The sequence below is a fragment of the Hylobates moloch genome, unplaced genomic scaffold, assembly GCF_009828535.3.
Source record: "Hylobates moloch isolate HMO894 unplaced genomic scaffold, HMol_V3 SCAFFOLD_15, whole genome shotgun sequence".
Lineage (NCBI taxonomy): Eukaryota > Metazoa > Chordata > Mammalia > Primates > Hylobatidae > Hylobates > Hylobates moloch.
Window position 1 is genome coordinate 74,828,051 of NW_026652290.1, and position 26,054 is coordinate 74,854,104.

Here is a 26,054-nt window from a genome sequence, read left to right on the forward strand (position 1 = left end):
TGACTCATGGTAAATGGCAATATATGCAGCAGCCATCTTTATTATAGTGAGTTATGATTAAAATATACATTGGTCGATGAATTTGTGTGTGTGTGCTACATTTATTTGGCTTTTGTATAAGGAAGTTCTAATTTTATACATTTAGGAGGGATTGTAATTTTGTTTTAATTTCATGAAGTTAGAGGGGATTTATACTTTTCTATATTCTGAAACAGATTTCATCACTAGTAATTATCTAGTTCTGGATATTTTTCCAAAGGCAACATAAAACAGTAGTGGTTAAGAACACATACTTTGGAGATAGACAGATCTGGATTCAAATCCTGATCCTTCAAATGTTAGTGGAGTGACTGTGGGCAAGTGACATTTTTATGACTCAGTTTCCTTACCTATTAAGTGAAGGTAATAATAGCATCTGCCTCACACAGAGTTAATATAAGAATTTAGTCAATATTTAGTAAACACTTGTTTTGTGACCATTATGAGCCAAATACTGTTCAGAGGTATATTTAAAAGACTAAACTGGGAACATAGCAAATGGTCATTGATTATTAGAACTTATTAGTATTACTATCAACATTATTATTAACTGGGACATAAACTATCTAGGCCAAGATACTTTTACATTAGTAATTTCTGCAATTATTGTTGTAATAGTTTTATTAACTGCCTAGTTAATCCGTTTCAGCTCTGTAACAATGTATGAATATAACCAGGTACGTAGCTGGGTAGGTTTTTCTTTTCTTACAAAACTGATGCATCACATTTCTATTGTAGTACTTGGGTAAAAAAAAAAAAATATATATATATATATATAGTCTGGAATGTAGCATGTGACAATAATTGTGATGGGAGAGTAAACCTAAAAAAAGTAAGAAGTGGAAGAATAGTAATAATTTTAAACAGTCCCTAATAATCTCTTTAAAAATGTAAAAGATGGCTAGTGCAATAATGAATGAGTTTACGTGATACAATTTCCAGTTGAATAGTCTGAGAGGCAATATGATGTCACTGAAAGTTCTAGTAGAGTTTTAGCAAGCAAGAGCAGGAAAGGGTCTTTTTTTTTTTTTTTAAGGTATCAAAAGTAATGCATGTCCTTCCAAAGAATTAAGTTGGGTTAAAAGTAAGATATGCTCAGAAATAGATAAATTCAACAATACCTTTGAAAGGCTCAGCTAATCTATATGTGGAATGCTGCAAGTCTCACCTTTCCATGTTGAAAGGTTATTTTAGGTGGTCATCAAGCTCTCTTTTTTGTGTATTTATCTGGAGAACTTGAGTATTGCCTGCTTTTCCCTTGATGCTCTATCAATACTCAGATACTGTATGCATTAACCGTATATCTTGCATAATCAGTGCATTTTGGTGGTCTGTGCCAATGTCAACAGAGTAACTTGTTCAGAAAGCATTGAAATGGCTTAGCTCTTGTAACATAGATTGGAAACATTATGATGTTTAAGCTAAATGATAAGTAAATAATCCATTATAAATGCTAAGCATGCATTTAAATTTATGAGATACATTGAAAGATTAAGTTTATAAATCTTTCTTGAAAACTCATAATTTCTTTTTGGGTTTTTTTGCATAAAATAAATTGTGATCGCAAAGTTTGAGACAACTGATATAATTAATTAAAGTAGAAAATTGTATTATAATTACTTCAAAGTAATATGGAATAATTTAATTTTGACTAGGAAAGCTTATCAAAAGCTTAATGTTACCAAACCAAATTGTGCTAGGTTCACATTTGTTCATCTTGGCCCTAACTTAAATGTTTCCCACATCTCTTATTCACCTGTCATTAAGTGTATTTGTTGGATTTTGTGAACTAATCATAGGTTATTACTTGTTAATTACTAATTGCAGTGCAACCAAAGCTGATATTAAATATTCTTCTCTCTTTTGTTCACACCAAAGCATATTCTTTGATTGAGGAGTAAGAGTTTTGGGAGTTTTTTGGTTAATTTTTCAGGGCAGCACTGGTATAAGCTTTATGATTCCTTGCATTAAGCATTCATAAAACTGTCATTCTGGGGCAGCATCTTGGATAGAATCATCCCAAATTAAAAGTTATCATTAAATGCTAGACCAATGCTTATAGGCTTGGGGAGAAAGAAAAGATTGTAATGATGTAGAGGTTGATTTCAAGTAACTAAGATAAAAATAAATCAATTTAAATAATTACAGATTATAAGTAGAAAACTTGAAATATACATGGAAGGAGAGTAGAAAAGGGTCTAAGAAGTGGTCATTATATTTTTAAGAGAGGGGTTAAATGGGAGAGAAACAAGACTAACATTAACCTTTCTAATCATAATCTGAAATTGACTAAGAAAGTTGAAAAATTGTAGTAGAAAATTACTTCTAATGGATCAATTCATATTTTATATATCAGCAACTCTACCTATTATTTTTATTATTATGATAAAAGGAATAGTTAATGGTGGTTTATATGGTTCTTCGAAACCATATAAAATATGTATGTAATAGTACTATGCAGTGGCTTTTTTGATACAACCGAAGTGGCTACAAAATTCAGATCTATATTTACTTGGTTATTGATCATGACATGTGGAACACCTGAGCTGCTGGTAAGTTATTACTATTTCTTTTTAAATATTAGGTTTATTACCTTTGGGAAACTACAACTAAATCTCTCATTTCCTTGCCTATTTCAGTCACAAATGTTATTTAGTAGAAAACTCCATGAGTAACCTTGTTTTGATGATTATGTATTCTTTTGGATTTGTTTGGAAGCTTGAGGCACATCTTTCAAAATAGCAAGCAATGCTAAATATGATTTAAATAAATCTTTTAGCTATAAACAAAAAACATACTAGAGAAAAACGGGATATAAACAAGGTGGAAAGGGGTTGGGTAGAGGAAAGACACTGGCTGTTTCTCTGAGTGTTTCTCTCTTACAGACTCTGAAAATAGGCTGACACTCCAGAATCTCAATTAAACCTAAAAGATAGTACTTCCATTTCTGGCTCTTGAAGTATGACACAGTCTGCACTGGCCCTAATGGAGATTAATATTTCACTTACTAGCAGTTCTAAACAACTGGACTAATTTAGTGCCCATGAAAGAGGAATTGCTGTGTCTGTCCACCCCCGTCTTGGAAAACTTAGCAGTATACAAACCTCCTAAAATGGTAAGCGTCTAGAGCCCCAGGATACTCTCATCTGGCCTCTACTACTTCCAAGGGATCTTGAAGACTCTGCAGAAGGAGTAGCATGATGTGGTTGAAAGCTCTTAGTTTGGAAACAGATAGACCTGGATTGAGTGTAACTAGATTGATGTTTTTAGCTGTGTGACTTCAGAAAAGTACCTACTTGCGTTGAGTTTTAAACATCCTCAACATAGAGATTGTTAGGCTGGCAAAATGAGTTATTGTGAGAATTAAAGGAGTGGAGGTCTGAAAAGTACTTGATATTTTACTTGATATATACAATGGCGAGGATGTTAGTATCTGTCTTTTTCAAAGAGGCTTATTAATATCACAGCTAAACAAACTGCAACTTCTTGTAAACATGTTGGACTTCCTCAGAGGAGCAATGGTATAGTTTAGCGCACAAAATCTGGAATTGGACTGCTTGAAAAATCACAGCTCTGATATTTATTAGCCAAGTGGTTTAGGACAAGCTTTTGAGGCTCAGCTTCCTCATCATTTAAATGAAAATAATCATATATATTCGTATGTATTATTGCCTGTAAAGTGCTTAGAAGGAGTGCAGACACATGGCAAGAAGGATGGCTATCATCATCATTATCATCATCACATATCTGCTGCCAAATCCTGCCCTTCTGGAATATCCATGCTCATTTCAGAACTCTGACACTGATATTACCAAACACTGAATAAGTTAGATATGGTTTCCACTTGGCCTTAGAATGATGTTTCTGATTAATCTCTCAGTGCATTTTTACCTTCTCTATTAGGTTTAGTTCATGTTTATTTTAAAACAGTGGACATGTTTGGGAAGGGAAGTGTATAAATTGAATGTAAGGTCACAACAGTATATTAATCTTGCTGTGATATTTAGTACTTAAAGATTTATCAGAAATAATCAGAGTCCACCAAATAATTCTGCTAATCAGAAGAGACATGGCCTTCTGCTGTGTCTCTTGCTTTTCAACTACTGTCAGCTCAGACTTTTAAGTAGATGTCTTTTGTACTCCAGTAGATGACCACTAATGAGTTTTTGCTTCACGAAATGATATTTCACAAACACTATCCCTTATTCAGCAGATTCAATGCCCAAATCTATCCTTAAGTTCTCAAAATTACCTCCAAACAATATAGGATATCAATTATTTTGGGATGGGGAAAGCAAGGAAACAGCTAACCAGGCAGAAGGAAGAGCAATGGGCCCGAGATGGGTCAGAACATGAGACATTTATGGAAATGAAACGCTAGTGTGATGGAACAGTAAGAAAGGGGGAGAGAAAGTGTGTTTGTTTGTTTGTTTGTTTGGTCAATGGCTGCAAAGTTGACATTGCTCCAGGTATTTATTCCTTGGGCTGTCTTTGCTGAGCTAAACATTCACAACTCTCTTCAAAATACTCTCTTGCTCTTCCAGGCAAACAATGGGAAGGGATGACCTCAAAGAGCCTCCAGTGGTTACTGCTCTGGAGAAGTTACAAGTGAACTTTTATCTCAAGTTCAAAACGTCCATGAGTTATTTGAATTTGGCACTTCATGTGTTTTTGGCTTCAAAATTCCTGGCCAAATTTCAGGGCAAATGCTCATTTAACTTCATTTATTTAAAATTTTTCTGGAAGTAGAATTGGTTAAAGAATCCTTCCTCTCATTTGAAGTGATTGGTTGACTGCCTGGAAGACTGCATTTTAGGACACATGCATTGAACCCTGTTCATCTGCTCTTCTGAGTGAACAGGAAGGTGAAACGGTCAAGGGTGAAAACTTTGCATTCTTCTACTAATTTGAGGAGGGTACTTGAAAAACTGGTCAAGTGATTTCAAACATAACTTTTAAGGCAGAAATTTTATGGATAACTCTTTACTACAGGTAAAAGGGCTCTCTGGATAAATAAGTTAACAAGGCATTCCACCACACAAAGAAACTAAACATGTTACATTAGTTTAGAAATATGAGCGTAGAATGATGAATCTTTTTTGACATTGTAGAAGTAAGTGACTTTTGAAAAAGATGTGAGTCCCTGTTGATTCAGGAAGTCTTTTATGTATTGCATTTCATAAAGCACATTGATGAATGACACTTAGGAATAAACAATTAGATGAATGTCAAGTTGCATACTGTTAGGTTCTACATATATTCAATTTTCTGTTCTCCGATTGGAAAATTTTTTAAATGTGCTTCACCGTCTATTTTTCAATTGCTCTATTTATGCAAATGATATATTTTACTGTTGTTATGCATTATTCCGTAACCTAGTTTTATATCTTATACAAATATTTTGAATAATACCTGTACATGTTCATATATAATTTGCACATCTTAATAGCTATAAAGAGTCCATATGTTTATATCTGTATCTGCATTTGTTCATAAAAGGATGTGTCTTTGTACAATCCCTCCCTGGGCCATGTGCACATGCTGTTTTCTCTGCCTGGAAAATGCTAAATGTTCGTTATTGATTTCTTCTCATCTTCAGCTTCTCAAGGAAGCTTTGCTTTATTATTCAGTTCCTCTCATGCTGTCCTTACTCTTTGCCTTCTTGAAACTTAGCATGCTGTATATGCTACAGTAAGTTTTAATGTATAATGAATAATGTGAGACTTAAGCTTCATAATGACAGCAGCACCATCTGGTTTGTTAACCATATTTATCCAGAACTTAACAGATTGCCAGGAGTATAGTAAAAAGTCTGTGGTTTTTGAATAAGTACATAAATATTGGTGAATACTAAACTTCGTGTGTTATGGTAGTTCCAAAATTTTAGTGTCATTTATGCCAGAAAACCATGCAATTGAGGAAAATAAATGTATATAAATATAACCAGCAACATACATTTTATCAATTTTGAGTCATGGGATGAGTGGTATGGTGTTTTACAAAATTCACTGCAGCTAAAAGACACTTGATAAATATTTTTCTGTGTTACTTCATTCTTGTGGTGGTATTACTGTTTTGTGAAGATGAAAAAAGTCATAATCATTAGGAATTTCAGCCTTAGAGATTCCATATTATCCTCTGTTGTGCCAAAATCACACACATGAACATAGATTTATTTTTGATGGCTGTAGGAATTGTTACTTATCACTTCAGGGATAACAGAGCTTTGCTGATTCTTTAGAAAATATTCATTGGTAAATGCATTTCTATGCCCATATGCACACACTTTTTTCCTAAGGATGTCAGACAGCTAGTCCTGGACTAGAAGTCAATAAGAAAGGGAAAAAGAAAAGGAAAAAGTTAGCACTGTCAGTTTTTCTCTTGGGATGCATTTCAAGGTAGGGCTCTTCTTGAGGCTTGTGAAAACTAACATAGCATCATTAGGAAGTCAGTCCATCAAACACACTTGAAAACATTTCCTCACTGTTGTTTTTAGGTTGCAAGTCATGATTCACAAATAGAATTTAAAAAAATAATGTTCCTTCCAAACTGATCTTTCCATTCCCAGTTTACTGTATGTAGCTTATAGGTTATATCAATGGAAGCACTGAAAATAATTACATTAATCTCTTGATATGTTTTCACGTCTTTTAAGGATTTTCTAAAATACAAAGGTTCATTTTGTTTTACTTATAACCGAGTTACTAAGGTTACATTTGCCATGCAGAGGACTAAAATTATAATCCGAGGATGTTCTGTCTATTTGTCTGAAAAATGTTGGGCTTTGTGCTATGGAAATTTGGAACATTAGAGTTAGATTGTAATTATATAGTCAGGTCTCCTGGAAAATGATAATCCTGGGACATAACAAGTAAATGAAATCCACAAATAATCCGAAAGCTCTTTTATAGGAAAACCTTTTTTACACAAAAAAATGTCAACAATTAATAGAATTGATAGAAGGCCCCTTCCCTGTTCAGTTCCTGGCGGAGGTAATATCAAAGAGTGCAATGGCCCAAAGACAAGGATTCAGGCAGATGCAGAATAAACAAAGATTGTGGTTTTAATTAGCACCTGAAACACAATGTTTATTGCTCATAGTTTCCTGAATTACTGTACAATGTGACTGTACAAGAAAAAGTAATTTAACATTCCAACAAGGGTCTTTAAAGCAACAATAATTTTTAAATATAAAAAAAAGAACAAAAACAAGTAATCCACATCTGATCAGCTCATTACAGTTTGGAAAAGGCTTAATTTAATTCAGTGTGACGCTGAGATTTTCATGCAGCAACCTAAAGAATTTGTTATGATGCCAGACCACTAGGCTAACTATGCAAATGGAAAGTATTACCTGTGAAAAATTAAGAAGGTTACATAGGCCACCAAGTCAATGCCTGTTTCTTGTTCTATTTGATTTCTGCTCATTGATTACTCAGGGAGAAAAATAATAAAAGACATTCTTTACACATAAGGACACATTTAAAGGCAACTATTTCAACTTCATAGTAGTTGTTGTCTCAGTGGATGGAGATACAGAATTAATTATCTCAGTGAGATGACTGATTCACAAGAGGCTAAGGTAGCTTTATTTTATTCTACAGCTATCATGATATCATGCAAACGTATGCTATTTGGAAGGGGGAAATACCATGAAAAGGCTTGATGATGTGTCTGTGCCCATGGCCACACTGGAGAACTTCATAATGGTTTGAGAATGTCCTCTCAAATACTGTGTAAAGAATAATCCAGTATTGGCTTAATTAGTGAAACAAAATGGAGAATATATTAAAATACCAATATCAAGATTATTACCCCATTCAGAGATCCAGCAGCCAGTCACTTAGTGGACTAAATACATCTTGACATTGTTTTGATTTTTTATTTAATTTCATCTAAGGAGAGACAGTGAGGAAAATAGAAGCACTGAAGTGTTTTGATGTTATCACTGGAGCTCAAGATCTGTCCATCCTTTTTCTCAGTTTACCACCACTAAATCCTACATACCTGACAAGGCAGGGGCTCTTCCCAATAATGACAAGCCCTTCCATCAGAGATTATACTTTCTTGGGAAGAAACATACATGGTTCACAAAAGGCTTCACAGATTACTGATACTTCAACCTAATGCAAAGTCCTCTTTCTCCTCCTAAATTGGAGAATCTCTGATTTAAAAACATAATAAAATCTTAGAGTTTATCTATTTTTTAAATTTTGAAGGAAATCTAAGAGAGACTCAAATTCAAACTTAGGTACCTTCAATGTGTTTCAAAAAACTCAACTAGTAATATCTGTCTAAGTTTTTTCCGTGAGAACTGCTTTGCGTTACATTTAGGATTTCCCTAGAACCATATTGAGATGGGAGGGCACATGGATGTTGTCTAATCAAGCATGCTCTGCCTCAGCATAATCAATGGGAGAACCACTTATCTTAAAGTTGAGCACAGCTAGATTTTAGAATATCCTCTCTTGATCCAAGTCATAGATAGATGGTCTGACTTTGGCCAAGTCTCAGCCTTTCTGAGCTTTAGCTTTCCCATTTACAAAATAGATACCCTGCTTCAAAAATTGTAAACATTAAAAATGTATCTTCTAGCAAAACCGAAATGTCTATGTAATTCAAGCAATATTTTAATTAACTTCCATCAAACTACACTGAAGCTAAACATTGTTTTTCAAAGGGATGAATAACAATAATAATTGTAGCAATAATAATAATGCTAATAGCTAACAGGAACTGTGTAGCCATTAAATGTGCTAAGAATTTTGTATGCATTATCTCATCAAAAGAAAATTGGAGCATGATGCAAATGTTCTGAAATTAAATAACGGTGATGGTTGCACAACCTTGTGAATATACTAAAACCACTGAATCATATACTTTAAAGGGGCAAATGTTATGATATGTGAATTATATCTCAATTTAAAAAAAAGAAAATCGATGTGAAAGAATATTGGAAATTTGCAAAAGTAAAGGTATTCTGAGAAGTGCTATGAAGGATACATACAATGAGGAATACACCAGCTTTTTTCCTACCCTAAAGTTGTTTTTAATATGTTTGAGGGGTTGAAATGGGCATATAAAAACTAACACCTAAGGCAGTGTGTGGAGGAGGACTGGCACAGGCTTACAAAATTTTATTAGACATTCTTAGGACCAAGAGATAAATTTAAGGCTCCAGGAAGTTAATATCACTGCCAAGATATAGTCTCATTGAAGGAGCTACAGCATCCTGTAGGATGCAGACATATTAGAAAAGATACACTATCCTTAATGAAGATTTGATGGGGAAATGAAAAGGCTGTTTTTAAAAAATGTATTACTCCTAAATGAGATGTTTCTGAGGTGGTATTGCCCACATATCTTGCCCACTTCTGATTCCTTATTGTGTAGTGCTACAAAATGTAACTAGCCAAAAAAAAAAAGAAACTAAAACCAAAAACAAACAAAGCCATGCACCCTGTAGTAACCCTCCTCTTGACTCAGTCCTCTAAGGATGCCTTAGTTTCAAGACATTTTCCTGGAACACTGACACAACTGACATTTTTCAGTTTTAGAATGCCCCACCAACTTGGTGATATTTCAGTACCCATACTTATTGGCTGAGTGATTTCAGCAAGATTAAAGTTTCCAAGAAGACAGAGACAATGGCACTTACCTTTCAGGTCTGCTCGGAGCTTTAGATGAGATACACTGTATAGAGCTCAATGCCTGGCACACAGTGAGTAGTCTGGTATGTGGGGCCTGAAAGGAGAGATAGAAGGTAGAGAGAACATAACTTCTGTGTCCCTGGGTGTTGCATTAGAACCTGCTTGTAGTGTTAGAGCTGTCCAAATGCTGGTTTGCTCCCATGGCAGTTTGAGGCTTCCTGAGATCCTTCAGATGCTTCCCCCAATGCACCTGTGCTTCTCCCGGCCACTCCCTCAACTATTCTGTGGGTATGAGTATTTGCATGCACGATTTACCTTCCCAGTTTGATTGAAAGTTTTCCCAGGAGCAGAAAACAGACTTTACCTGTTTTTATTCTCCTCCCAGTAGTAGCAAAATGCTGGGTGCATATTACATACTTTTTATTAGTTACCTGAATGAATTTTAAACAGACGCTATTTAATGGAGAAAATAGGAGACAGGGCAGCAGGAACTTCTTGTTTTTGATGTGGTAGTATTGCTTTTTGGGGGTTAGAGGATGGCATGTATATCTCAGTCCCAGGTTAAAACAACTAGATTAAAACCACTTCTTCCATTATAGGCCTTCTAGATTGGTAAACAGAGTCTCTACCAGCCAAGAGGGCCTCTAAGTAATTCACTTAGAAATGCATTTGGGTGGCCGGGGGCAGTGGCTCACACCTGTAATCCCAGCACTTTGAGAGGCCAAGGTGGGTGGATCACCTGAGGTCAGGATTTCGAGACCAGCCTGACCAACATGGAGAAACCCTGCCTCTACCAAAAATACAGTATTAGCTGGGCGTGGTGGCATGCACCTGTAATCCCGGCTACTTTGGAGGCTGAGGCAGGAGAATCAGTTGAACCCAGGAAGCAAAGGTTGCAGAGAGCTGAGATCACGCCATTGCACTCCAGCCTGGGCAATAAGAGTGGAACTCCATCTCAAAAAAAAAAGTATTTGGGCTAAATTAGCAATTATCTGAGTGTGTTTGTTTTTAGGTGAGATAACAGATGGCTCTCTGATACTGTCTGCAGTGTTGCATACTCCAACAACTGTGACTCTAGGCTCCAGACTCCCCTTCATGCCTTAAAACCTTTGCTCCCTGGTGAGGATTAGTCTCTGGAGAAGCAAAACATTCCATTCACCCAACTCTGGTTTCAATCAACAATGTAGATTTGGACTATGGGTGTCTTTCTGTATTCTGAAATGAGTACAAGCATGGAGAGAGCAATTAAAGACATTGTTGAGTTCTGTCCAAAGTGGGGCCCTGGAGTACTGGACTGTACTATGGTGCATGACAGAAGTTTACAGAACGTAAACAGGGCTCCCTACTAATCTACATGCCCTCCTGAGTTGCACACTTGTTCACAATGTTTGGTCCTCCTCTCTAGGAGTATAGTAAACAGACACAGAGAGAGACATTTTTATTTGTTACTGGTTTCTGTTCCTGAGCATAGTTGAGCCAAACATTTCTATATAACAATCCAAGAATGGGGTGAGGGGAAACAGTGCACTAAAATCTTGTATAACATGTCTATATTGCCACATGTAGATTGAAATCTTTCCTTATGTGTATTCTGCTTTATCTATGTCATAGGCACATATTATATATGCATCTGTAACATGCAGACATCTTGCTTGAAGTATATCCAAGATATTGATTACACCATTAAATCTTAATCTTAGTTAAAACATAAAACTTACAAGTGCATGTGTTATTTCATTGACTTTTAAATGATGCCCATCTCTTCTTGGATATGTTCAGTTGTTGCCTCAACTTCAAATGTCTTTGACATCTCATGGATTTAAACTTTAGAGTTAGCTAGAATGGAACTGAAGGCTATCAAAGTAAGGGTTCAAACAACAGGCCAGACCCTAATTCAGACATCATCTACTTCACCCCAAGTTGCATCAGGCTTTGAAAAACAATTTAATTATAAGTGATCACCAAAGAGTTTTCCCTGAAAACAATAAATTTAAAATACACATAAAGCACAAAATACTAATATCAAGCATATTTATAAGATCGGTATTTACTATTTCATTCAGAAACTATAGACATTCTTACAAAACAACCATTTCATGTTTATATGATAGCAAGTCATTTAAAGTATATAAACAATAAAACTTGCTAAACTTTCTTGCCAATAGATAATTACAATTTAAAAGAATTCATTTCAAACTCTTATTCTCTGGGATTAAATATGATTGTCTTGGCAAATTTTCATGAATATTGCATTAGCAAAACCAGAAGTCATTTCACTGGACATGTACTGATCTCTCTGTACTGTATATTCCTTGAAATAGATAACTGGCTCAAATCATAATTTCAAAAATCTATTATAAGAATATCAGTTACGAGGCATTTATTATTTAATGAAGACTTTCTATGGATTCATTAAATAAACAGTGACAAAGGTAATTATTGATTTTTTTACAAAAGCTTATTTCTGAATAAAGATTATATTATTAAACCAAGTTAAAGGGAAACATCATTAAATATGACACTGGGAAGGCCCTTGAAGTTTCTAGCAAGTGGCACCATGTTTAATGCACAACAATGGTTGTGTTGTAAGAATGTCTATAGTTTCTGAATGAAATAGTAAATACCGATCTTATAAATATGCTTGATATTAGTATTTTGTGCTTTATGTGTATTTTAAATTTATTGTTTTTAGGGAAAACTCTTTGGCGTTCGCTTATAATTAAATTGTTTTTCAAAGCCTGATGCAACTTGGGGTGAAGTAGATAATGTCTGAATTAGGGTCTGGCCTGTTGTTTGAACCCTTACTTTGATAGCCTTCAGTTCCATTCTAGCTAACTCTAGAGTTTAAATCCATGAGATGTCAAAGACATTTGAAGTTGAGGCAACAACTGAACATATCCAAGAAGAGATGGGCATCATTTAAAAGTCAAATGATATGAGAACACTTGGACACAGGAAGGGGAACATCACACACCAGGGCCTGTTGTGGGGTGGGGGGAGGGAGGAGGGATAGCATTAGGAGATATACCTAATGTAAATGACGAGTTAATGGGTGCAGCACACCAACATGGCACATGTATACGTATGTAACAAGCCTGCACGTTGTGCACATGTACCCTAGAAATTAAAGTATAATAAAAAATATACATATAAATATTTTAAAAAATGAAAGTCAAATGTTCTCCAAGCATCACGGATGCTCATTGTTTATAATTTGTTTATTTTATTGTGTTGCAAAAAACCAAATCCTATGAAATCTGGAGATTTCTGCACCTAGAAAATGAGCATTTTGCATTTCATATTGCAGAAAGTTTTAAGGTTAAGTTAAAGGGACTTATTTCAGAGTTTAGTGCATTTTTCACCTTTAACATTGCAATGCTTCTGTTCACTGAATCTAGACCTTCTTAATAATTAATACTCTGATGAAAATAGGCTCTTATGGCCTACCTATCATAACAACTAGGAAACTTCAAGAATTTTTTCCAGTCTATCCTAGATAAGAACCAGGTCTATAATAGATGAGACCCTAAAACAATGGGCAACTCTAGAGTAACAGATATCTTCTTGTACTTGTTGTGTTGAAAGAGCTGCTTCCTAAGCTGTAACAAGAATTTTAACTTGTTCTGTAAAAATATTTCTTTCTAACCACCAGAGAAGTCCACAGGGAGTCTCAACAGTGCTTTGCTCCCTCTTGGATAGTAAAAAGGTCATCTGTTCATTTTTAGACATAAAAAGTAAAATCAGCTTACTCCTCTGTAGTAACAGAAGTCAGTTAAAGCCTCTTCGTTATCGCTGCTTCAGCGACAGTGGAGCCCCCACTTGCACCGGGAGGAACACGATTGTTTCCATGGCTTTCACTATTCCTCTCCCTCTCTTTTCCTCCAGGGATGAAGCAGGAGAAGAAAGAAGACAGAAAGGGCAGAAATGACCTTACTTGGCTAATATTATTTTAGCCATCTAGTTGAGCTTAGCCTGTACTTAAAGTTCTTAAGAAGGCACTTTTCGGAAGCATTTGCTTCTTTAGAGACCTTAACCCCATTATTAGAATTTACCTGCAATTCCATTGAGGTAGTAAATGCACTTCCTTCAGATGGTCATTTAGGATTCCCACCTCAGCCTCTGGTCATCTATCACACTAACTCCAAGTTCTTTTTTTTTTCTTTTCTTTTCTGAGTTTTCTTCTCCAGTCAGCCCAATCCCTTTAGTAACCCTGCTAAACAGGATACAATACAATTCTACACAGACTCTAACCTAGGGTCCACAAGTGTCCTTTGTCCTAACAAACCCTAATGCACAAGTGGCTCCTGGTACCTCAATTTCTCTTTGCTTGGCCACTAGGCATCAGCCAGCCACAGTCTCTTCCCTTGAAGATTTCTCAGGTATAGTCAAATACTAGTTTGCTCACTACCTTGACCACTGCCACCCACCAACTCCCAGAAGACACATATCAAATTTTCTTAGATGTTCCACTAATGTCCCTTTCTCCTGCACTTGAGATAGGGAAAAGTAAACTTCCACCCTGCAGTATGTGGAAATCACATCACATCTCAACTGTCTCCAAAAATTCTCTTCCAATTGTTAATCTCCCCTTGCCTTTTTCTGCATTTTGATGGACTGGAAGTAGGTAATTAATTCAGGACCCTCAAAGCAGTTCTCAGTGTTCTCCTTTGCAAGACTGGCTTAATTAACTTTATACTTTATTTTGTAAGATGGAAACAGTAATCTGCTTTTGACTTATTATCTTATCGTGTTAACATCTCAGCTGAAACTAAAACAAAAAGAATCATTTTAATATTCTATTATATCCACATATCAGTTGCTTGCAATTATTCCAAAATTATTTTAAGCATACATGGATTGATACATGTCTACTAACTTCAAAGAACAATACAAGGCCCCTTAGTGGTGCTACTCTAGCAGGAGAGATAAAACAGGTAGTAAAAACAGCTAGATTTACCAAATCTGTTAGCTACAGCTATAGGATGGCACAACAGTCCTAAACTCAGCCTAGTGTAATGATCAAGGACCAGACTCCAGAGCCTGACTGTGTAGATCTGAACCATAGCTTTTCTCTTTCCAGCTGTGCGACCTTAGCCAAATTGCTTAATCACCCTGTGCCTTAATTTTCTCATCTTAAAAATGAAGATAAAATAGCATCTCCCTCATGGAACTGTTATGAAGAATACCAGAGTTAGTAGTTATAAAATGCGTAGAGCCCTACGTGTGTGTTTGGTTGTTAGGAAACTCAGGGTCCATTTAGATAGGGTAATTTTTAAAATATTTACTTATTTCGAGACAGGGTCTTACTCTGTCAACCAGGCAGGAGTTCAGTGCACAATCATGGCTCACTGCAGCCTCAACCTCCTGGGCTCAAGTGATCTTCCTACCTCAGCCTCCTGAGTAGTTGGGAATACAGGTGTGTGCCACCATGCCCAGCTTTTTTTTTTTTTTTTTTTTAATGGTAGAGACGAGATCTTGCTATGTTTCCCAGGCTGGTCTCCAACTCCTGGGCTTGAACAATCCTCTTCACCTTGGCCTCCCAAACTGCTGGGATTATACATGTGTGCCATCACTTCTGGCTGGGTAATTTTAATAGCTGCAGAGACTGTAGTATATATTTTCCCCTGCACTTATTATTTTCCACCATATTTCTCATGACCCTTACTTTTAAATACATCTCATTGTAAGGCATTTTAGTATTGTGTAGGCTGATTCAACTAATAAACAAACAGCAAAAGTCCAATGAAAATTCAAACGTTATTCAAAGACCTATGGAGATTTTTTTTAAAGATTTTTTTTAGCTCAGACCTTTTTGTAAACATGCATTATTTTCTTATTTTAACAGAATTACTTTTTGCTCATTTTCAGTAATTAATTTAGTACATACATTTTTAACAGATGTGATATAACTCTACAGAAAAATTTTAAAGAATCTCATTTAAGAGACATAATAAGTTATCTTTATTTAACAAACATGTATATAGTGTTAAAATGTGATTTTTTAGAAAGTTAAATCATCCGTCAAGCCTAAAGCAAATCAAAACAAAAAAAATGTAAGCATGCTAACTTATAAGAAAGAGATCTTTATGTACGATAAGAACCCAGGGGGGAAAAAAACCAACAGAAACATTTAGGATCTCTACATGAAGGAGATAATGAGCAATACTGCAAAATAACATCCTCAAATATTTTCCTTTGATTAATACAATTTTGAAAAAGATTTTCCATAAGGATTCTCAGTGTAAGCTGATGCCATACTCCTGCTGCCTATTTCAAATAATGATGAGAACCCCACAAAGAGTCAAGAGAATGTGGCCCAAATCTTCAGGTTTCTAACATTCTGATTTAAAACTTCTACAGGAAAGGATGGACTGTGTATACTTTAAACCCTTCTTCCTCTGTGTCATTTCTCTCAACTGAGGTTTGATGAAGGGTGAACCACAGACAGTTTGAGGTTATGTGTTCTGACAAGGGCCTACAGTACAGGTATTCTGTGCGACTCATTAAGGGCAAACCCACATGCTTTAAAAATCAACTGAATTCATGGTAGAGTTGACAGTCCTGTTAGAGAATGCTTCTCAGAGGCAGAGGACATAGCACATGTTTCTCTTTGCCACCTTATATTATGAAATTCTAAAGTTAACAGCAACAACTTTAGAGTTAGAATGATTCATAATGAGGCTTTGCATATGAAGAAGTGAAGAGGGTGTTCATTTTGGATAACAGTATCTTTGCTTCAACTTAGCTTAGATAAGAATAAGGGAACTGAATTTTAGTTTTAGTATGTCTCTATTAAGTTATGTGTCCTTGAACAAGTCTTGTACCTTCCTGTGTTATCATCAACAGAATGTTGATGTTTCATCATCAATAAAATAAAAACATTGAATAACTTTCAAGCTCTTAGTATTTGATGGTTTTGTGAATACTAAGGGACTGCACTCATTAAATGCCCCATACCCTTTAGAATGATTTCCTATATTGTGAGTATTTGTCAATGGGCTCTAAACAGACATCATTGCTCTGATTTCACCAGTTATTAAAAGTAAGAATTTGGAGCCCCGTTTTTCTTGTGAAATGGGGAGAGTGAATTAAAGGGGCTGTGCTAAAGGACATGAAAGGATGTCCTTTGTGCAGGCAGCTGTGCACCTTCTCTGTGACAACCTCTGGGAAGAAGGCAGTTCAATTCCCTTGAAAGTGTGCCTTTTGGAATATCAATTATCCACGAAAGAGATGTCTTAAATTTACCCAAATGTCAAGAATCTTGCTTCTACTACATGTAGGTTTTCAGAAGTAAAATTGGAGGAAAGCAGCTGTTTTCCAAAGCACATTTTAAAACAATACCTTGTATGTAATCTTTATTAAATGGTGACTAGTCGACTTAATACAACTGTTGTTTCCCCTCCTCTCTTACAGCACCAGGGAAAAATTGGAGTTAAGTTTAATGTTGGGACGGATGACATCGCCATTGAAGAGTCCAATGCAATCATTAATGATGGGAAATACCATGTAGTTCGTTTCACGAGGAGTGGTGGCAATGCCACGTTACAGGTGGACAGCTGGCCAGTGATCGAGCGCTACCCTGCAGGTAAGCAAGTGAATATGTATCGGGGGAAGATTTTATGAAAAACAAACTGGAAGAAAAAGCACTGTTTTGTGTCCGTTTCACCAAATTGTGGTTTTCTGAGAAACCATCAACTATTTATTGGACTTTAGAGTCATGTGAATGTAATGCTGTCCTAAACTGTTCTTGCTACAGTGTACAAATGCCATTTTATAGGAGAACATGAAGGTGTACGTTATCGTTTTCAAAATTCAGGACATCAATGAAATCAGAAAAATGCACACTTAAAAAGCGCAACATATCAAAGCTCTTTTTACTGGATCCTTGCATTTAAACAAAGGAAAGGCTTTGTCAAAAGTAACAAAGTTAAAATTTAAAACTAAGGGAAAGAATATTATAACCCTTTTTTTTTTTTTCTGAAAGAAAATAAGACCTAACCCTTCCTCAGATGGTAGTGCAAGGCTGAAACACATTAAAGTGTAGGGATCCCACGAGATAAGTAGAGAACTAGTGAGAAAACAATAGTAGCATAAATCAGCAGTTATAACAACATGTACATAAAAGAAGTTTGGTTTCACTTTCATATAACCATGGAGTTTCATGAGGATTCTTTGACACTAGCACTACTCATTTTAAGTCTATAAAATAAATGTCAAGCCATTATTGATAAAATAAAAGTTATCTTGCTTATTGTGAATGAGTTTTATCAGTATTATGTTATTGAAACAAAGGTGGTAGATCAGAAATTTTAAACAGTGTTATTTGTGGTTGTATATATCCTCAATTTTAAAACAAATATGCTTTTTAAGTAAAATATAAATTAAAAGTATAAAGGTATTTTACTCCAATCATTATCGTCTCTATATTTTAGTATAAAATAGGTTACTAAAAGCATCAGTCCCATTTCTCTCTTCCTCTTTTACATAGACCTGTGTTTTTTGCAAAGCACACAATTTATAACACAGCATAAAGAAAAAGTATAAAAATACATTTCTATTTTACCCAATAAAAATAATAATCAAAATATATATTTTAATTCCTCTATCAGACTTATTTGGTTCTTGAAAGAAGTAATTTAATGACATAGCCAATGTATTCAATTGATATCAAATATCCCAAGTACTGACTCACAGTCGTGAAATGAAATGTCTGTAGTACCCTTCTGGACCTTTTCTGGTTTATAGAATTCTAAATCTTCAAACCCTAGTTCAAACCTATTCCATAAGCCTAGTACCGTGGCAATATTTGCTTAATTAAATGTAATAAAAAACTGCTCTATGACAAAGTTAGGAAGCAAGGAAATTAATATGTCCAGTGCCTGTTATAATACTGGCAAATAGTAGGCACTCAATAAATATTTGCTGAATTGATGTCTTGGGGATGACCAGAATTTTACACTACAATTATGTGAACCATATACAATAAGGTGAAGTAATGGAAGGTTTGAAAGCCAAGTAACTTAATATGCATGCAATGTTACATAGCCCCTGCTAATCTGAGATTATTGCATTATCTGAAATCCTAGTATAAATGTGCAGTTTCAATTTTTATTCTTTATTTTATCAATTTAACTTTCTTTTTTTTGAAACAAGGTCTCACTCTTTTGCCCAGACTGGAATGTAGTGGCAAAGTCATAGCTCACTGTAACCTGAAACTCCTGGGCTCACAGGATCCTCCTTCCTCGGCCTCTCTAGTAGCTAGGACTACAGGTGCAGACCTCCATGCCTGGCTAATTTTTAAATTTTTTTTGTAGAGATGGGGGGGTCTCGCTATGTTGCTCATGCTGGTCTTGAACACCTGACCTTAAGTGATCCTCCTGCCTCAGCCTCCCAAAGTGCTGGGATTACAGGCATGAGCCACCATGCCCAGCCTAAAAAAAATGTGCTTTTAAAAGTAATAGCTAAAACCTTAATAAAATTACAGAAAGGTGTATTGGTAATTTTCCTAAAATATGGATTAATCACTGCCTATTTGCTGAGAGAAAGTCATCACACTGGATGCCATGAAAATATATAGTAGGGTAAGGTCTAGGCTTTGCTCATGGGATGTTGTCAGCTGTGAACAGTGGACCTGAATGTGCAAAATGATAAATCCTGTTACTATTGCAGTGTGGCATTCGCCTCTTGAGGCATGGTTTTGTGTTCATAGTTAATTCTTTAAAATTTCTTCATTTAGTAACTTTTAACACTTTATCAGCAATTTCCAAACTGGTATCTTTACCTAGAGCTTATTACTACTTATGGTGAGAAAGGGAAAGTCCCAATAGTTTGGGAAATTCTGGGTTAAGCTCCCATGCTCAAATTAGTTTGGGAGATTCTGGTTTAAGCTAAGTTAAAATATCTATACTTGGACTTTATTAATATCCATAATGTATCTGTAAAAGAGAAATACAGGATGCTTTACCCAAGCATAGATGATAGAAAATAAATATAGGATATATTAGCCAAACATCATTGCATTTTAGTAAATATTTCATGTTTTCAAAAATTTCTATATGCCCCAATTTTACTATATTTTATTTGATTGTGCACATACCAGATACCGTGTACTGAATATAGTTCAAAAAAGATATGGTTCCTGTGTTCTTGTAGCAGACTAATGTCCAATTTGAATCTGGTAGCTGAGATTGAGGCAGTACTTATTAATTATTTGAAAAAAATATTTGTACGTCTTTTTCTACATTAATATTTGTTTAACATACGTAGTACCTTATTTGCCAATTAAATAATTGTTCAGAATAAGAAACACAATGTAAAAGATGTTTAAAAATAGAAAAGAGCAGTATCGTAATAAGAAGCAATCTTTACATATAGTTATTTCAGATAAAACTTTCAACATTTAATCAGAGATTTTAAATGCCCTTTTACCAAGATGTATTTTAGAAAATATAAATAAACCAAGAGTGGGCAAACTTGCAATTATTCTGAAGGATATACGCAAGGAAAAACACAGATTCAGTCCTCAAGAAAATAAAGCACATATGAAGAATTTCAATATATACATATAAAAAGTTAATGATCAATATATAAAGAACTCAGGGGAGTCACCATTGTCATCAGATGTTTTATTAATCATCTGCTCTGTGTTCATCTCAGTGTGATGCTGAGGTAGGGAATAAGCCATGAAAATTTCAAATACCTTTTTCTCTTGGAGCTTCATCTGCAATGGTGCCATAATGGCTGAATACAAATTTTGAAGAGTGTGTCACCTCGATTAAAGTTTTTATGACACAGTGATTGTAAATACGAGTTCAGTAGCAAAGTCTAGTATATGTATTTTATGTCAGTTTGTGATATGGCTCTTTTTATTAATTTTTGGGGTTATTCTTATTAGAAGAACAGCTAGATTAAAGCTTTTACCACCAAATCTTATAATCAGAGAAGCGGGAACCAGCAGACTATATGTGGTTCCTTTAAAGTGCCTGTACTGCAAAATATAGGTAATAAGGATTGAAATTAGTAATTAGTATAGCACTTAACCTCCATTATAGATCTTTGTGGTAAGTGCTTTTATATGAAGCAATTCATCTGGTAGCAACACTATACCTTTAATGAAAAGCAACCAAAGCATTGACCAATGGTACTGCCCTGTAATTGCCTGGAAGGCTTTCACAGAGAAACTAATTAGTAGAGGTAGATTTTATGATCTTTTTGAGTATATGAAATCTTCCTGTAACTCAACAATTTACATTTTAGAATAAATATTGAATTTTCTGAATAGCAGACCTAGTATCCATTATTTTCTGTGTATACAGCAAAGTACAGAGATAATATTTTACAAACCACTTAAAGTTGAGAAAGCCATTTCTTGGTGCTTATCAGTTAAAACTCTAGAATATAATGCATCATTAATCTCTGATTTGTCCCTAATTACAGTTATGCAGCAAAATTTTCTCTCTCCACAAAAATAGACTTTCTTTTCTCATAACATTAATTCACAAAGCCTAACATCGTCTTTCTTACCCAGACTAAAGATTGCTTCAGATAAATCACAGTTATCTTTGATAATAAACTTTTGAATTTGTTTTCCTATCACAGTGTGTCAAAAGATTTCTTTTACACTCTACACAAGGTCAAATGTTCATTTTATACTCAACATATTAAATCAACAAATATTTAAAGGATATATACTACATAAAAGGAACATACTAAATTTACAGTCTGGTTACAGAGATAGGCAAAAAATGTTCAAGATTAGAAATATAAAATGTGAGAAAGTGCTAGAGTTATCATATCATATTTGGCTAATTTCTGAATAAGATATAAAAGGAAAACTCGTTCCAAGGAAGAAGAGACCATTTTGAAGTGAGTGGTGTAGCAAGACTGTGAACTCAATAGTAAATTAGATTTAGGTCTTTTCAAGCATGGATTCATTTAGGAAGGATTAGCAGGAAATGATAGAGACAGACAAACTATTTAGGAAACTACTAACCAATCCAGGTATCAAAAGATAAAGTACTAAAGTAGAATGTGAGAAAATAAACAGGATGAATGCAAAATACACTGTAAAACCTAATGAACAACTTAATAGAAGGAGAGGCATGCCGGCATTTTAGGCTCGCTCTCTCTCTCTCTCTCTCTCTCATTCTTCTCTGCCTCTCCCCCCTCTCTCTCTTTTAACCAGCAATTATTCAATGTTCTAATGCTGCTGTGTGTCACCAGACGGCACTAGGTACCAATGAAATGGAAACCAGTTGTAGGAAGGAACAAAGAAGTCAAAGACATTATTCCTGTTTGCCGACAGATTAGTCTGATTGGGAGATAAGGAGGATCCAGAAAACCTAAACGTGTCAGATAAAATGCATTAACTTTCAAAATGCCGAGTTTGATTGCTGTTAAGTTTAAGGAAAATAGAAAATGGTGGTCTGGAGTGGTAAGATAAAGAGATCCTTTAGGGATAAGAGGATCTGAGAGAAAAAGAGAAACGCTCTAAGACTCCATAGAGATGGGGTAAATCTTTTCTCATGATCGTGCAATTTGTCTGGAAGAGCTTATGAGTATTAGATCTAAACCTTAACTCTGTTTTCATCCATGAAAGCTGGTAAAATATTTCAGGGCTCAGGAAGTCATGTTATTACCCTAAATTCCAAACCTTTAGTGTAGGTTAATCTAAGATTAGTTTATTTTTAATTCAAGTCATCAATAATTTATTATTTATTTAAGTCACTCTATTATTTAGAGATTGCAGGGTTGGTACTGAAGTGTTGGTTAATTTAATGATTTTTAAATATTTGTTTAATTTAAGTTTTCAAAGTATCATGTAATTAAAGAAATCTACCTCACATGATCATCGCGTTTGAAGGAGGGAAGGAACTTCAACGTTCTTCTATTCCAGCTCCTTCGTTTATCAAACAACAAAATGGAACCTTGAAGAGACCAACTGATTTGCTCAAGATCACAATGCTCATTAGTGGCAGAGTAAAAACTACACTTGGGGACTGCTGTCTACAAGCTATGCACCTTCCTTTATAAAGTCTGGGAAACATAAAGTAAAATATGCAAAGATCGTTAGATGCATTTTTAAACATAGCGTAGCCTATCCTTCCTAACTAAATGTTATTACTTACACGATTGGTCCTAACTGTATCAGTTGATATCACAGTCTGCTATTTCTGCTGACCCACACAAACATATACACACACAAGACTATCTTATGGGTATTTAAACATAGTAACACATAAAAAAAGATTTTCTTATAATAACCATAGTTATTTATAATTTATAAGATAAATTATAATTTATCTTATAATAGCCATATTTTGTTTTCACTAAAGTTTTGAATCAATAATACTCGTTAGTAAGCACTAATTATTTTCTAGCTTTACTGGAGAAACTTTAGTAGCAAATTAAGTAAATCATTATGGTCCATTAGAACATTAGAATACTTAAGAATCATTTGGGAGAAAAAGTTTGTTAAAAGAAGACTTGCCCATGTTCTCATTAAATGTATAGGTATGGGAAATGTTTGGCTAATTTTTTTCCTTCCTCTAAAAGTAAAATAGTGAAAATATAAGTCTTGTGGAAACTGATAAACCATATAGAATATTTGAATTATTATTTAAATTAAGAACCAATTTTGAGTAGAGTCTAACAAAAGACATAATAATCAGGGTGTGACACACAGAAGGTGCTTACTAAATAGTTGTTGAATAAATCTACATCCCTCATTAAACTTCTAGGTCAAGGCATTTTTTTTCTGATGATTTTTAGCCAAAATATACTTACATGCATAGATGAATATTTATTTCAATATATAAATGTTTGGTTTCCATTGGAAATCGTTAAATGTTTAGTAACACTAATTTTCTGTAATAAATCTTACTCTGAGAAATCTGAAGCCACAAATACAGTAGCTGTGTTAGATTAAACAAGTGTCTAAAACTCTGACTTTTCCTGTTTAATTATCTTTTTTCACAGTGTTCAATTTTGCTGGGAATTTGAGGTTATTCCAAATGATGAAACATAATGAACTTTTTTATTAAGTAGTATATTGAATGTATCTTCCTAAAATTCTAAGCTTAGCTTCTGAGAAATTGTGTCCAAGGAAATGGAAAGAAATGATATATTATCAGACTTCTCACTGGTTCTTACTTTATCAATGACTTGGATTTTTTAAATATCAGAATTTTTACAGTTACTGTAAGGCAACTGAGCGGTGACAGTGTGCTGGCAGCCCTTGCTCGCTCTCGGTGCCTCCTCGGCCTCGGCACCCATTCGGCCATGCTTGAGGAGCCCTTCAGCCCACCGCTGCACTGTGGGAGCCCCTTCCTGGGATGGCCAAGGCCAGAGCCAGCTCCCTCAGCCTGCGGGGAGGTGTGGAGGGAGAGGCACCGGCGGGAACTGGGGCTGCCAGCAGCGCTTGCAGGCCAGCTAGAGTTCTGGGTGGGCATGGGCTTGGCAGGCCCGCACTTAGAGCGGCCGGCCAGCCCCGCTGGCCCAGGGCAGTGACGGGCTTAGCACCAGGGCCAGTGGCTGCAGAGAGTGTGCCAGGTCCCCCAGCAGTGCCGGCCCACCGGCGCCGCGCTTGATTTCTCACCGGGCCTTAGCTGCCTCCCCACGGGCAGGGCAGGGCTTGGGACCTGCAGCCCACCACGCCTGAGCCTCCCCTCCTCCCGGCCCCCCGGCCATGGGCTCCTGCGCGGCCCCCTGCTCCACGGGGCCCAGTCCCATCGACCACCCAACAGCTGAGGAGTGCCAGCACACATGGCACAGGACTGGCAGGCAGCTCCACCTCCCACCTGGTGTGGGATACACTGGGTGAAGCCAGCTGGGCTCCTGAGTCTAGTGGGGACTTGGAGAACCTTTATGTCTAGCTAAGGGATTGTAAACACACCAATCAGCACCCTGTGTCTAGCTCGGGGTTTGTGGATGCATCAATGGGCACTCTGTATCTAGCTAATCTGGTGGGGACTTGGAGAATCTTTATGTCTAGCTAAGGGATTGTGAATACACCAATTGGCACCCTGTATCTAGCTCAAGGTTTGTAAATGCACCAATCAGCACTGTGTCTAGCTCAAGGTTTGTAAATGCAGCAATCTGTGCTCTGTGTCTAGCTGATCTCGTGGGGACTTGGAGAACCTTTGTGTCTAGCTAAGGGATTGTGAATACACCAATCAGCACTCTGTATCTAGCTCAGGGTTTGTAAATACACCAATCAGCACTCTGTATCTAACTAATCTAGTGGGGAGGTGGAGAACTTTTGTGTCCAGCTCAGGGATTGTAAACGCACCAATCAGCACCCTGTCAAAACGGACCAATCAGCTCTCTGTAAAAGAGACCAATCGGCTCTCTGTAAAATGGACCAATCAGCAGGATGTGGGTGGGGCCAGATAAGAGAATAAAAGCAGGCTGCCCCAACCAGCTGTGGCAAGCTGCTCGGGTCCCTTTCCACGCTGTGGAAGCATTGTTGTTTCGCTCTTTGCAATAAATCTTGATGCTGGTCACTCTTTGTGTCCACACTGCCTTTAAGAGCTGTAACACTCAGCACGAGAGTCCGAGGCTTCATTCTTGAATTCAGTGAGACCAAGAACCCACCAATTCCGGACACACAACCATGTTAGCATTTTTTTATTTTCTGTTAAAAGAGAGAGCAAGATTCTCTGATGGTTTGATGGGTTTTGGCATCATTTAAACTACACAGGCTGGCAAACAGATAATGCAGATGTTTTCTAAGAGTCGTGGTAAAACAAAAGTAAAGGATATTATATCAACTAGGCTTAACTGCTTCATTCCTTAAATTGAAATCTTGTAGTTTGTCTGTAAGTTGCCATTTTTGTTCCATGATTGCTATGTATTTATGGAAATGTTCTTTGTTCTATCCCAGGAAACTTGTCAATGAGACCTATCAATGACTTTCATAAAGTTCTCTTGTAGTAGAGGCTAACATGCAGAGTATCACAGGGCCAATTTAATAATTGTCCAGACAATTCTGAAAGCTCAGTGAAACCCAAACAGGCCCTTTTTTTCTGCTTTCAGAATATGCTGATTTTTTGCCCCCAAAACAAATGCATTATTAAATGTTTATTGCTGACAAAATTGAAATAATCTGAGAAATTAGTTTCTTCAGATATGTGTTGGGTATCTGCTATTTGGATACTATTGTGAATGACGTAGAGACATATAAGTCAAAGCTCTTCTTTCCCAATTTCTCCTAGTACTTTTTTGCCTCTCACTGAAGTTAATCCTTTTTGCAACTGTGTGGGGAGGATAGGTGCCTTTATTAACACTATCAGAAACCAAGAGCTCAATAAAGTAGGATAGCAACTCATGGGTTTCCTACGTATTTGAAGCTAAACTTAAGCTTAT

At 35.9% G+C, this 26,054-nt stretch overlaps 1 protein-coding gene across 24 annotated transcripts in view; it reads left to right on the forward strand.

Annotated features, from left to right (window-relative positions):
- The window catches only part of NRXN1 (neurexin 1), a 1,136,507-nt gene that overhangs the window by 946,842 nt on the left and 163,611 nt on the right, over positions 1-26,054 (forward strand). For all 24 annotated transcript variants that reach the window (XM_058429190.1, XM_032178109.2, XM_058429196.1 and 21 more), the window contains one exon: positions 17,103-17,274. In XM_058429190.1, coding sequence (XP_058285173.1) covers positions 17,103-17,274 — 172 coding nt within the window. The remainder of the gene's footprint in view (positions 1-17,102; positions 17,275-26,054) is intronic.